This window comes from Buteo buteo, chromosome 16 (genome assembly GCF_964188355.1).
Source record: "Buteo buteo chromosome 16, bButBut1.hap1.1, whole genome shotgun sequence".
Taxonomy (NCBI): domain Eukaryota; kingdom Metazoa; phylum Chordata; class Aves; order Accipitriformes; family Accipitridae; genus Buteo; species Buteo buteo.
The window spans coordinates 12,972,284-12,986,758 of NC_134186.1; the positions used below are offsets into that span (position 1 = coordinate 12,972,284).

A 14,475-nucleotide genomic window follows, 5' to 3' on the forward strand; every position below is an offset into this window, starting at 1 on the left:
CTCTACAGGTGATCCGGGCTAAGATAAAAAGCGAGCTATTCTTATTATCCCAATTACTACCGACATCTCAGTCACATATTGTTTCAAAACACAGTGAATCACCCCACTGAAATAACAGGGCTTCCATCAACATAAAGAGCAGCCAGGCACACAGCTCAAAAATAAGACCCGGCTTTCCCTCAAGCAAAACAGCTGCTTGCAGAGCCGTGCTCCTAACACAAATAAATAAATATTCCCCGTGCCCGAAGAGACCCTTGTCATGCCTCAAACCGTGGCTATAGCTGCTTTAAGATAGCTACATTTCAGGAAGTGAGAAGAGGTCGAGAGGTGGAAAGACTTTCCAGGGGGATCTTGAAGAAGAGAAATTTTCAACATTTCCCTCAAGAAATGCTAGTGAAAACCCCAAGCAGGAATTTCCCATAACCTCTGCCCCCGAAACTGCACCAAGGAGCTGAATTATTCCAGTTGTTATTGGAATTTATTATTGGGAGAATTTATTATTGTTAGTATTGGGAGAAGGGTTCAAAACAAAAACAGAGCAATACATTGGTACCATTTTTGTGTGGAGGGAGACTATTGCTAATTAGGAAATGAACTGCTGCTGCAGTTTTTCCCAGCTCAGGCACCACAGGAAGATGGTGCACAAGGGGGCTCGGGGAGCAGTAGCTTAGCTATGCCCACAATCGTAGGCATATTTCATTGAAAAAAGAAAGGGATTTTTATTTTCCCCATTTCTTCTTTCCTACCAAATGGTCCTTTCCTTTCTTTGCCCCAAAAAAGCCACGAGCTGCTGTTATCCCACAGCATTGCTCCAAACCGCAGCATCCAGAAGCATTGTTAATGGTACTCTTCCTTAAGAGTGGTATGGAAAACAGGGGTGTGAGCACTGGGAAAAGCAAATTATACAAATGCTCTCATTCCCCCTGCCTGCACACAGGCGGGAGGAGGGGAGGGGAGACCCAAGGTGGGGTTGCCCAAAAGCTTTGCTCTGTATCAGCCCCTGCCTCCTTCCCCAAAAGGCAGTCGCCACCCGGGGCATCGTGGAACTGGGATGCGCAGGTCGAGTTCTCTTTGCACTGGGCAGGCGAGGAGGAGCGGGATGAGGTGGGGGCTCAGGGCTGCCCTTCTTCTGCCTGGGCAGCCCCACGTCGCTGCCGGCCGCCTTTGTCTCGGCAGCCCTGGCCGGCCAGGAGCAGGAAACAGGAGGAGGGCGGGAGGCCCGTCAGGAGGAATAATGGGGCCGGACAATCGCGCCACTGATGTCACCCTTCCTGCCATCTGCTCTCAACACCAGCCGTGGCCCCCCGTGTCCCCCCCACTTCGCCCCACTGCCTCCCCCAGCCCTGGTATGGGGAGCCAGGGGCAGAGCAGGGCTGGGGAGGGGGGTTGGCCAGTAATGGCAGATGGAGACAGGGAAACGGTACGGGGGTAATGCAGGTCTAACCCAGCTTTCAGCATCCCCCTCTGAGGGCGTGTGCAGCTCGAGGCAGCAGACCATATTGATTTCTGGAGGTCCCAAAATACGCCCACAACCCAAGTGGCTGAAATCAGACGCGTGGGGGAAGGAGAAACGGGGAGAGGAGAGTTCATCACCCCAAAATGCAAGCTCGCAGGTGCGTGCACAAAAAGACTTGGACAACCCCAGCCACGGTCACCACCCCTGCTTTATGTCAGATGAGGATACGGCTGTGACAACCCCCCCCCCCCCCCCCATCCAGCTTCCCAGGGCAAGTGGTTTATCCTCACATGGGGACCCTGAAGCTTAATTAATTTCTGGGCTGTATGCACTGGGAAAGCCACCATGCAAGTGGCGAGGACGGCAGGGGCTGCGCAGAGTGGCAGTGGGGGCACGCTGCCTCCCGCCCGGGATGCACCGGGGGAGATTTCAGGAGAGGAGAAGGGAAGAACCGAGAAGAGCCGTGAATTAAAGACGGTGGCAACGCCTCTCCTCCGCCCCCCTAGCATCCCCGGCTATAATCCCGTGGCCAGCCGGTACCTGGACCATTACGCAACGATCCAGGAGCGGGGGGAGGCGATTGCTCCTTCTGTGGGGACAGAGCGGGGACCCCCCGGACGGACCGGCCCCCCCCCGCGGGAGCCACCGCTCCTCTGCGGCCGGCCGACGAGCTGCAGGTTTGCGGGCGGACGGCGTCAGCTGACGGGAACTCTCCCGTGCCCCCCCCCCTCCTTCCCCACCGCCCTCCTCTTCTTCCTCCCCTCCTTCCCCACCGCCCTCCTCTTCTTCCTCCCCTCCGCGCGTCGCTTTTGCCGCTGCCGCCGCTCCGCGTGACGGCGGCCACCGCAGAGGTGATCCTCGCCGGGGGGAGGCTTGCGAACCGCCCCCCCCCCCCCCCCCCCGCCGCGATTATTGTGCTTTATTCTCCCGGGGATTTCAGAGCGGCGAAAGCCGTTCAGGCACCGGGGCTCCGCAATCCCTCCGAATCGCCCAGCCCGCGGCGTCACCGCCGCCGATTGGCGCGAGGCCGCCCCCCCGCGCGCTGCCGGCCCCCTTGATCCCGGCGGGGTGATGTCACCGGCAGCCAATGCGGACGGCGCCGGCCGCGCGGGGGGGCGACACCGCGACACGCCGCAGATGGCTCCAGCTGGGCCCAGCATTTGATTAATCGCCTGAATTACCCTCGCTTTGCCATAACATGACAAGGGGGGGGGGGCACGCCGGTAAAAGCGAGCCGCCGGGGGGGGCCGTGACGGCAAACCGGGCCCCCCCGGCCCGGCAGCCACCGGCGCTGCCCCCCCAGCACTCCCCACCCCCCCCCCCCCCCGCCCCGGGCAGGTCTATGGCACGGCGGGGGGCACCGGGGCTCCAGCCCAGCTCCGTGGCTCAGAGCCACCTCTGTTATTTAACCAGGAGCGATAGAGAGAGGAGCCTGGGAGAGATAATATGCCGTGACACCGGATAAGAGCTTCTGGCGTCACAGGGGAGGAGGATTACATGTCCCTGAATGGAGTTAGAGATGACGGAGGGGAGGGGAAGAGTTTTTAGCAGGGGATTAAGCTTACGGCTCCAGGAAGGCTTTGGGGGGTTGTTCGCTGGCGTCGGACAAGCCCTGAGGCTGATATACCTGTTAGACTTGCCTGGGGAGGGCTCCCGGAGCAGGGAGCCACGTCACCGGGGTGGCGGCAACAAACAGGTCCCCGAGGACAGCCCTGTGGCCGCGTGAGCTCACCCTCCAGCTCTCCAAAGGGTGCCGGAGAGACGCCGGCAGATACTGGGGTCAAGGGATGGAGGGGGAGGTTGCACGTACCAGGCACAGACCGGCCCTTAGGCCAGTCCGCATCCCACCCCTTTCTACTGGGGCAGAGGGTGCGAACATCCACCGAGAAAGGCGAGGGCCAGATCCCCTACCTTCATCTTGGAGGTGGGCTGGATGAGCTCCGTGATGGAGACCTTGTCCTGCTGGAGCCTCCTCTTGACAAGCTTGGAGCAGCAGATGTTGACGGAGCTGAGGACGTGCCAGGAGTTGTACTCCACAAAGGAGCGGCTGTCGATGACCAGGGTGCCCTCCGCTCCGTTCCTCAAGAGGCTGGCCAGCTTCTTTGGGTCCATCACCTTGCGTGGGAGCCTGTCCCCAGCCATAACGGGCCCGTCCCCTCTAGAGAGAGTAGGGGGCAAGGGGCGGAAGGGCAGGGCAGGGACACCAGCACCCGTCTCCCCGAGGGGAACGAGCGAGGGGGTAAGGGGTGAGCAGGGCAGCACCCGTCCTGGACTCCTCACGCTGCTAACACCCAGGATGCCAACTCATTGTGCTGAACCTGGAGAGAGAGGAAAGGAGAAGACGACAGGTCAGCTGGGCAGGACATGACATTCACCTTGGGCCGAGTCCCCAAGGGCTTGGCCTTCAGTAGAGTGTAAGAGTGCAACAAGCCACACTTTCTAGGTACGTTTGGCCAGCCCGCGGGCATCTGTGGCTCCAGAGCTGCCCAGGCCAGAGGTTTTCTCTTGGTATTTAATAGCCCTCAGCAGAGCTTTCTTCCATGAATTTGCCTAATAGCTTTTTGAAGCCATGTCAGCTTTTAACAGGCACAGTGGCCAGTGGCAGAGAGCAGAACAGTTTGCTAGCTACAGTGAAGAAGTCCTTCCCCTGGTTTGCTCCAAATCTGCTAACCATGGCTTCTCCGGCTGACCCTTACTAGTTGCACTGGAAGAGGCCACGCATGTCCCTTCCTTGTTGCACTGGAAGAGGCCACGCATGCCCCTTCCTTAATCACCTTCCCCCCGGTTCTCACCACATTTAGACCTCATTTAGGAGCCCTTCAGGTCAGAGCATCTACATAGCTGCCTGTTGTACGGATGCTGGATGCCTTTTGCCACCCTGGCCAGTCCCAACACACCATGTTTGAGAGGCAGGCACACCCGGGACCTGCATAGGGCAAGATGTCTCCTCCTTTCCATGTTCCCAGCCCAACAGCTCCTCCCACTCAATTTGCTTTTTCTGACCCCTGCCAAGCACAGACCTAATGGTTTCACAGAAGCAGCTTAGCTCAGCTCTAAGGTTTTGCTGCCGCGTGGTAATAGCTAGTTCAGGGCCCATCAGACACATCACCAAATCAGGTTTGCTCACCCAAGTCCATCACTTCACATTGGATTTCACCTGCATTTTTATCAAAGCCTGCTCGCAGGTATCTTGCCAGCTTGCCTCCTGGCAAGTCAAGAGAAGATGACCTCTCTTGGAAGCCAAGAAGTCAAGCTGACCTTCGCTCCTGCCTTTGAGAAACAAGCCAGGCATTAGGGCAGAGCAGAGGCCCTGGGAAGCTGTACTTGGACTGAGATGGCCCCAAAGTGGCTACTGCTTTCCAGCATCTAACTTGCACAGACTTGAAAAGAGGGTTCATATACAGGGGTACGTATCTGGGCTCCATCTTAGGAGCTGAGAAGGGTCGAGCCTGGTGCTCTCTGAAGTGCTATCAGAAGAACAAACTTCCTCCATGCCCCTCGGGTCTGCAAGAGCAATAGGCAGGCTCAGGGACATTCAGCTCAGGGTGTCGTCTTAGGTTTTAATGGCACACATCATTGCAAGCATGTTTTAATGGCATTAGGTTTTAATGCTGCTGCAGTCATTCAGAAAATAAGCCTGGGCTACTATCAGGCTCCTCTTGTTCCTGCCAGACGGTGTTTTAGAGAGAACCCACAAGCTGTTCCATGGAAGCTCTAATGCATCTGAATTAGGAGGACTATGAATACCATGCCTGAAAAGGCCAGCGTAAAGATTTTCATTGACTGCTGCAGGGCCAGGATTTGGTCCATGGACTAGAGGAGGCTTATGAGTCACCATGATCCGAGTAAGCCAGCAGTTCTTGGAAGCTCCTACGCTTGAAGCCCCTGTGATGCCGGCACCTACTGCAATGGTAGCTCAAGACATAAAAGGGATGCTTGAGTAGGACACACTACTGAGTAAAATGACAGGGACCTCAGTTACCAGTCACCAAACCTGGAGGACACAAGCAGCTCGCAGGAAAAGGATGGAAAGCCACAGAATATGAGGATGGGGGGGGGAGGTCCAGCATTTTCTCTGGCTCATGACTCCAGCATTAACAGCCCCAGCTTCCCTGGGCTATCAGACCTGCCTCACAAAGCAAGGAGTAGATGTCCCAGGCTTCAGCCTCAAGATCCAAGCTCCCAATACGAGGCCACAATAAGATGTGCAATCCTCCCCTGCCCCTGTATCACACTCCTGCTACCTCTGCCAATGTGTTAGTTTAAATTAGGGTGGGGGGAAAAACCCCTTAAAAGCTGCAATAGTGATGGTTTCTCCTGGCACAAAGCATTTTTGGCAGCCCTGTGGCACTACGGCATCGCTGTCCCCAGCCCCACGGCGAGCTTGTATCGCTCTGTGGCTCCTCGCGATGACTCCAATTAGAGCTGCCCCCTCGGCAGGCGGCTGGCGGTCCCCCTGCTGCAGGAACCCCGCTCTCCCCGCCTCTCCCCAGCACTCCTCCAGGGGGGCTTAAAAATTGAAACAGTTCTAATTAGGGGGTCTGAGGGGGAGCGAGGCTGGCTCCTGCTGGGATATGACACACCTCATTACGTTGCTACCGCCTTGCCAGAAGACCCCCTGCTGTACCTTGGCTATAGAGCCAGGGCACTCAGAAAGGATGCAAATTAGCCAGCTTTTCCCCTTCGTCTTCCTTTCACACCCCACTCCCCAAATCACTTTCTGCCTCCCTTCCCCATCAGGACACCAGGCTGCGAATTCTTCTCGGCTCTTCCAATTACAACCGAGAAATAAAAAGGGGATGGAGAGAGTCGACAGACAAAAAAGATGGGGATAATACCATGGCAGAGGGATGAGAATGAAAGACTGAAGTGGGAGGAAGGAGTGATCCAACAGGCGGGGACATATTGCACAGTACCTCTGGCGATAACATGGTATCTGCTCTCCAGATAATGAGCAAGGGGTAAACTTTGGGGGTCTCAGACACAAATAGAGGGGTCTGGGAAAGATAACAGATCCTTCATCACCTAACTGCTCTGAGAGATACCCACCCAGAAGAGGCCTTCCACTCCTGAAGCTCTGGCAGATGACTGGGAACTTGGGTGGAAGAGATTGGAGAAGACAGATGAGGAGGTTTCCCAGCTCAGCTAATAGCTGCCCTCCTGCAGGACAACCAGATAAACGTCTGCTTCAGCACGTTCAGGTGGACCTACCTGGTGGCAGACATGTGTGACACATCAGCCAGGTGCCACTCCCAGCTCCACCTGAAAGATGTAGGAGAAGGCAGGGCAAGTTTGGTCCATTCTGCCCCTCTTTCCAGGAGCCTTTATGGGGGATGGAGATGACCAACCGAACGCAGCCATAGGGAGCTGTAACCTTGGCATTAGACCCAAGACACAGGGACTTCTCTAAGAGTATGTCCAGCCAGGTCAAAGGCAACGAGCCACTTCTCTGCCAGCAACCACAGGACATTTTGAAGCCAGACTGAGGGGTGGTGGGTTCATCCCCAGCTAACAGGTGCCCAGGTACCAGCAGAGGCTACGAGACCTTCACAATACCTCGCAAGCTGTGTGTGAGACGGTCTCTGAGAAGAACGAGCTCTAACGCCTCCGTACCTGGGAAGGCTACCAGAGAAGGAAGGAAGATGTCTTTCTGCTTCTGCTCAGATGGGTCAAAAGGAAAACTGAAGCAACAGGCATAGCCATGAAGCACTGCTGAAGTAAGAGATCTTCTCACCATGGTGACAGGAGACCGGGGAAAAGGTTAACCTGGAACCTAAATTAGGGTTTCAGAAACATAGCTGTGTCCCTCTCTTATCAGTTTATTAAAGCCATCATAATCTTCTTGAGTGTTCCTGAAGAACATTACCATAATCCTTTAATCCCACCTCTCTCTGGAGTGCCTGTAATGAGGAGATGGGCACATGGCTTAGCTGAATGGGAACAGCCAAGCAGGAGAGACCACACTGCAGCCAAGGGACAGAAAGACAGGCAGAGCTTAGCACACAGGCTGGGCCAACTGCCCGCTCACCGGGACTCTGTCCCCGGCGTCACCTCCACGGACGTGCGTGTCAGGTGAGGGGTGCTGGCCACAAAAGTCACAAGCGTGACAGAGATGGACGCAGCAAGCCAGGCTGAGGGTAAGTGGTCCACCTGGCTGTGACTGACCCTCTTCTGGTCAGGCTAGGCAAGAGAGCAAGAAAATCCAAAACACGCCCTAGCCTGAGTCTGTGTGGCACAACGGATGATGGGAACTCATCCCTGTGCTAGCCCCACACAGGTCACCAATGTGGAGGTCACTTCCCTAAATTTCTTGTCTTGCACGAGGCCCCCAGCTGAGAGACGTGGTAGAGGAAGGGCACTGATCTGGTTTCTCTTGTACTGGAGACATCAACTGGGAGGCCAGCATGTCTCTGTAGCAACTATAAACCTCAGTAACTGGCATGTCCACTCTTTGCACCAAGATAGTAGTTGTGTCCTAGAGAGCTCTACCCTCCACACACGGTCCAGTTGAGGAGATGCTCCCCTCACTGCTTCAGGCAGGCCAGCTTTGGTGCAGGAAGCAGCTCTGACCCCATGAACACATTTCCATCATGTAAGTGAGACTGGATCTACAGCACACTCCCTGTGATGCTCATCCCAGGAGCATGCTCTTCTGGTGGCATCTCCAACTTGAGTTTACCAAGGGATAAAAGCACCACAGAGAAACGCCAGCTCGTTTGTCCCCTGTAACCCATGAAAGCAGCCATTCCCAAAGAACTGCCATGTCCATCAGGGACCCAGCACCACTGAGCTAAGTGATCTGGCTTTTCCCCTCACAGTCCATCAGGGGAAATATCCACGTCCTCCGAGCACTGCAGCGAGATGCTGCCTGGCCAGGGCTCCTCCATCCATCCAGGTCAGCCTTGCCACCAGCCCCAGGCTTACCACTGGGATGCTGGCAGGACCCCAACGGCCCTTAGCTCTCCAGACACTTATTAAGATGTAAAATGCGGCACTTTAGCCAAGCCCTCCCCTCTTTTTTTTCTTCCCCATCCCCTCATTTCTTTCAAGTGCTTCAGCACTTAGCAAACTCCCCTCGGCAGGCTCATGCTGTTTGAGGGATTCCTAAATCACGGGCCTATTACTAATTTTTATTATTTTGCAGCAGCAATCAGGGACGCGGGCTCATTAACAAGTTAGCACCTCTGGTTTCCCTGGAAACCCGCAGCTGCCAGGCAACGGCTGCGTCTCCGGCCCGAGGCGATGCTACTGCAGCGCCTTCGGCTCACTCCCGGAGCAATGCTCGGGTCCTGCACGGGCTGATGAACCCAGCTTAGCAAACGGGATGGGGTTAGGAATCTCCAGGATCCGTCCCTCCGCTCTACCCCATCCGCTGTGAACCTCAGCCCATCTACTGATCCCCTTCAGCCACTCACAGCACCATAAACTGCGTGGCGGCTTCTCCCTCCCAGCGAGAGATGCAGGCTTTCTCCAGGGGCAAGGAATTTGGAGCACTAATGATCCCCCAGGGTGGGAGTGGGACAAAGCTGTCAGGTGCCTGCAGTAGCCGCTTTGGAGGTGATGTAACTGCTGATGATTTCTTAGCAGCTACTCAAGGTCCCTTTAAAAGGCAGCACAAAAGGTTTCTCTGCTTGACTATGGAAAAATGGAGTGTTTTTTTCTTTTGCTCCTTAAAACGAGGCTGGGAAACATCACTAACCACATCCACTAACCCACATGCAAAGTCTGCTTGTCCACCTTTCCCCAGTGAATCTCAAGGGCGGGGAGGAACTACATCTCCCAAGCCCCAGCAGTATGAAGATGTAGGGGAGATGGCAATGCAGTCTGCTGCCTGCTCTAAACCCCCCAACACCCGCAGGGGGTTTTCCCAGGGCAGACAGAGGACTCCTCCCCAGCCTCATCCATGCTGATCTCATATCCCCATCTCGGCTCCCTGCACACTGCAGGCACCCATCCGCCCCGGGGACAGAGACTCTGTGCACCCTCTCCACGCAGGGAGGGCTTCGGGAAGGGGGGAAGGGGCAGCCTCCCCTTCTTCCCACAGCACATCACCGGGAGGCAACCATTGCACCTTTGCCAGGGTTTCAGGCCCAGCTGCTTGCCGATCTCATGATTTTTAAATTTTTTTTTTCCCCTCCTCCTTTCTATGCCGCAGTCTCCTTTCAATTCCCGTAGGCTGGAAGCAGCACAGTGAGGAGCCCTGCAAGGAGCTGTACGCACCCGAGCAGCATCAGCTCGCCTCCCCATGCCTCTCATTTCACCTCTGCACCTGCAGTCCTCGGTCCAGAAGGTGATTTCCACTGGAAGATGTAGTTGAAGGACCAGGATGTCCTTCAGCAAAGAGCCAGATGGTGCATTCACACGGGATGAGGGACATGGTGTGGATGCATGTGGCAGCGCTAGCATGGGGGTGGTAAGCCTCAGGTACGTGGCTGGTGGCATGGGGCAGCTCAGGGGCTGCTCACGCTCGAGCCACAGACAGGAACACAGGGATGCAAGGAAAGAGGACAAGTCATAGCCAGCAAGGGAGTCTTTCCCATGCACCCCTCACCCCGAAAGGCAGACTGGCTCTTCTGGTTGCAGCTGAGCCAAGCAAAGGGGTCCCTCATCCCCTCCCACCACCTGATGTTGTGCCAGCAGCTTTGGATGGGCTATAACTGCAAATGCAATCGCCTCCTAGCCTGCTTTCACCAAAGTGACCCAGGTTTTGTTAAGGATTTGCAGACTGGCTGTTCCCAGAAAAATTTCTGACTGCAGCCGCGATGGTCAGTCTGGAGATCCAGTCAGGAAAAGCCAACAGGGACAGCAGGGAAGGGAATGTACCCAGAGTCTGGATGACAAGGCCAGTATCTCCTCCTCTTAGACTTGTGCTTTTAACATGATTTGTATGGTTTTCCCCTTTAGTATAAAAACAAGCTTTCATTTTAAAGCCTACAAAATCTAAGACCAAAGGTTATCCATGACCAGCCAGCCATTTAATTGCTGCCTTTGCCTGCGATGAGGATGGAGCTCCCAAGCACTCTGCTTTCTAATACCAAAGCTATCCCATTTCCATCCTCATCCTGCCAAGCCAAGAACTGGCCAGGCTCTCATCTCAGAGCTGAAAGCACCTTCTGCTTTGAGCAGTTTGGCACACATCACAGAGGACATGTCACACTGGAGAAGGGAAATCTATTCCTATTGATGCTTCAAGGGCCCTTGCTGCCCACTGCCTGATATCCCCATCATTTGCTGCATGACCCCATGAGCCCAGCAGGCTTATCTTGGGGATCTCCAGTAGCTTGTTTGCTTTTTTGCAACAAGGGCAGACAGAGGCAGCCCAGAAAGGTATGCAGTTAGATACTTCTGCAGGGCTGGTCTGGCTCTCCCGTCCTGGGACACCAGACACCGTAAATACCTGCTAGGTGCATTTGCAATCTCCTGCAGAAAGGGTCTCCAGGACATGTGTACTATTTTCCCACAATACCTACATGCTAAGTGAAAGAAAGCACAGGATTAAGCTGTGGTTCTTCAAGGCTGCAGATAAATACGCCAGCATTTCACTTCTTAAGGACAATCCCAAGTGACACGAGTTTGTCCATCTCAGCAGAGTGCCAGGGACAGTCACGGGTGAGGCCAAGGCTGGTGAAGCGAGCACCTAGCAAACACAGGGGCAGCCTGCTGGCACCTGCCCAGTGCAGTGTCATTAGCCTCCGCATATTTAAATGACAAATAGGACCCCTGGTCTCACTGAAGAACAACCTTGTTGCTGCCTCCTGGCAGGTTTTATGCAGGTTCTGACAACAACCGGTGCAAAGTGAGGTGCAGATCCCAGCACAGGTTCCCAGCCAGCAGAGGCTAATGTCCACAGTTACGCCACCCTACGCCCACCGAAACTCTGGCCCTCCTTAGGAGACCCAGAATTCAACCCAAATGCAAGGGGCTACGCTGGTTTTCCATGGGATGAGACACTCCCCAGGGCAGTAAATATGTTTTGCAAGACTTTTCCGACCTGGTTCAAGGCTTGCTAAATTTCCTGTATCCACACAATAGCCACATTGCTTACAGGTTTGGGATGAATTACCACTTGTCAGCTCAGGCTCTACGTCTTACCACAGTCCCAGTGAGGAGGCACCAACTCTGGGTTTCATAGGACTACCTTTATCTAGAGAAAACACACAAGACAGGCAAAGCCCAAGCTGACGTTCCTGCCCTGCTGTCTCCTTTTCCCTTGGGGGCTGTCATTCATTACCAGCTTGTTTTGTCCTGTTAATCTGAGATGACATGGGGGTCAAACAAAGTGTTTTGCAGGTCTTCCTCCATCCTCACCACCCTGGACAAGCACGTGCCCATTGACCACGCTGAGCCACGGCTTGCTGGTCAGATGCCATAGCTCTTCATCTATGAAATCCTACAGCCTGTCCCCTTTACTGAGAGCTGGGTATTGCAGCATTTTGTGACATGGGCCTTCTCTCTTAATCCGTCTCATCATTGCTATTGTGGGTGGCAAACTAGATGAACTCCTTCACTGGGGGAAACGAGCAGCAATATTCCCTTCACAAACTCCAGGCAGACATTGAAGCACGATATATATATTTTTTTAACCCCAGTTTCAAAAAAACCCCAGAGATATATCATGACATCCACCCAGAGCTTCAACACCCTCCAACTCATTTCCGTGCCAGCAGGTCTCACTCATCCCTGCTTCTGACCACGCAACAGAAAACATGGGTGATCACAACAAGCCTTGCCCCTTTAGGGTTGCTGGTTGACCCCAGCTAAGATCAGTTCAGTCCTCCTCACCTTCTGGCCTGTCCTGCTAGACTGAACAGAGCTCACACTTATCTTTGTATCAGTTACTGCTGAATGAACCTTGCTCAGGTGCCAGACAAAGAGGCAGCCAAGCTCAAAGCAGAAGGGATTGCGAGGATGACACAGAATTACAGGCATCAGCATTCAGCAAGCAAGCGGAGAACGCGCTGATCTATTTTTAATGGTACAATGCAAGTGCTTTACAAAAGGATGTGTCTGGGGAGATTCTGCCCAGTCAGAGATTTGCATTCGGGTTTTTTGCAGCAGTCAACTTCCCTTGGTGTGCGGGAGGTGTTTTGTCCCTTCACCACCCCACAGAATAATTCAGAGAGCCCTGGCTCAGTTTCGGCTGGAGGCTTGTCACTCTGGGTCACCTTCCTGCCCTGCCACATCCTTCTGACTTACCACCAGAAGAGCCGAATCTGAGGTGAGCAGCAGTTAAGGTGTAAAGGAGAGCTCCAGGCTTGCTTGGCTTCTGGGTCTCAGCCCCGCCGAGCTAGCAAAGCTGCCGGTGGACAGAACATCTCTGCAAGGTCCACCGACAGCAGCAAAGCGGTTAACGTGGTTTTTCACAGGCTAGCTCACAAGTCAGCAGTGCTGGCACCCTCTCCGCACCAGCTCTCTACTCAACAGCCTCAAGTGCCAAGCGAGGCTCAGGCTGTGCCCGTCCGCTCCCCACGCAGGGCTGCCGGCCAAGGCAGATGAAGATGGCATGAATAACTCCACTCAAGCTACGGCTCAAGGAGGATCAGGCTGCGATCGCAAGCTTGGAAATGAGGGTTGTTAGAGGCAACGCAAAAAGAATCGGATGCTGTAGATACTTCTTGGTTGCTTCTTTTCAACAGCACAACCCAGAGACTGATGGACCCTCTTTGTTTGGAGCAGATTGCCTGGCGTTACCCAGGAGGGGCTGGATTTCAATGGGAGATGTGTGATTTAAGCAGATGCAGGTTTAATGTGTGGGAAGGGCTTGACTCGCTTGACAAAAAAACCCCTGCAATCACCTAATAAATGGACTGAAATTTCTACCAGAGCTTCTGCTGCATCAGCTGAATTACCAAGTGCTCGCTTTAGACAGCCGCACTCCTCAAAGAACTAAATCCCCTATTAAAAAGAAGAAAAAAGGCAAGATGAAAAGCCATGGATGCGGGCACACCGCACACCTACATGCCGGATGAGTAATGCGGGTCGGCAGAGATGAACCGGAAAGACGCACTGCATCATTAGCAGGGCTGGAGGATGCGTGCTGTGGAGGGGAGGATGCCAGGGTCATGCTGTCATTGGAATCTCCATACGGGATCAAAGCAGTGGTCCACCTCGTTTCACATCCCCTCACCATCACTGCCTAATAACAGGTATTTTACAAAAGCCTGGGAGAAGCAAGGCAACCAATAATTTAGGTTGAGAGGGACCTCAGGAGCTCATCTGGTCCAACTCCTCTCTCCCTTAAAGGAGAGCTAATGTCAACACCAGAACAGGTTGTCTTGTCCTTCTGGTCACCAAATGACTTGTTCCCAGTCATCAGCAGGCTCGGAAATTATGCTCCCCATAACTCAGCATGCAGAAATGCTACACAGAGACCCTCTTTTGCAAATTGCTAGAGCACCCTGAAGGGCTCTGGAGAAATTCCTGAAGAACACAAGGTCTCTGCCCCAAGAGAGCCGAAGGCTTGGTTTAAAAAAGGTACAATGAAGGCAGACAAGTCATGCATGCACACATCAGGGTGGGCAAGCAGGAACCATGAGCGCTTTCCATGCACAGCAAACAACATGGAAAAAGGCATAAGAGGAGTGGGAAGAGAAGAGGGAATCAAGGAAGGATTTCCAGCCCCAGATAGGTTGCTGGGATGCTCTTAATTTAAGTTAGTGCAAAATGCATCACTTATTTCACCTTTATGCAACACAGTCCCTGCATTTCTGTGCTGTTATTGCTCCCTGTTTGCACTAGGAGACTCTTCATGTACTGGACCAGTTTCCAGTGAGCACCTCCAGGTTCTCCTCTGATCCCAGCCTGGGCTACCACTGTACCTATCTTCTGAAATACTGATCCTTCCAAGGTACCATGCAAACAAGTACTACTTATCACTTTTGGAAACTGGAGGTCCAGAGCAGCAAAAACCCCACAGAAGCTCTGGGCAAAGCAAAGGAGGAAGCCCTCTGCACACCAACCTAGATTACCTTGTCCAGCTGGGTCTAGAAAACCTCAGAGGAAAAGCCAAATAGCAGAGA

General features: G+C 54.0%; 1 protein-coding gene across 2 annotated transcripts in view; it reads right to left on the reverse strand.

Annotated features, from left to right (window-relative positions):
• Positions 1-14,475, reverse strand: part of DUSP8 (dual specificity phosphatase 8) — a 43,596-nt gene that overhangs the window by 25,062 nt on the left and 4,059 nt on the right. For both annotated transcript variants that reach the window (XM_075047881.1, XM_075047880.1), the window contains exon 2: positions 3,368-3,774. In XM_075047881.1, the coding sequence (XP_074903982.1) occupies positions 3,368-3,598 (231 nt within the window). In that variant the 5' untranslated portion in view covers positions 3,599-3,774. The remainder of the gene's footprint in view (positions 1-3,367; positions 3,775-14,475) is intronic.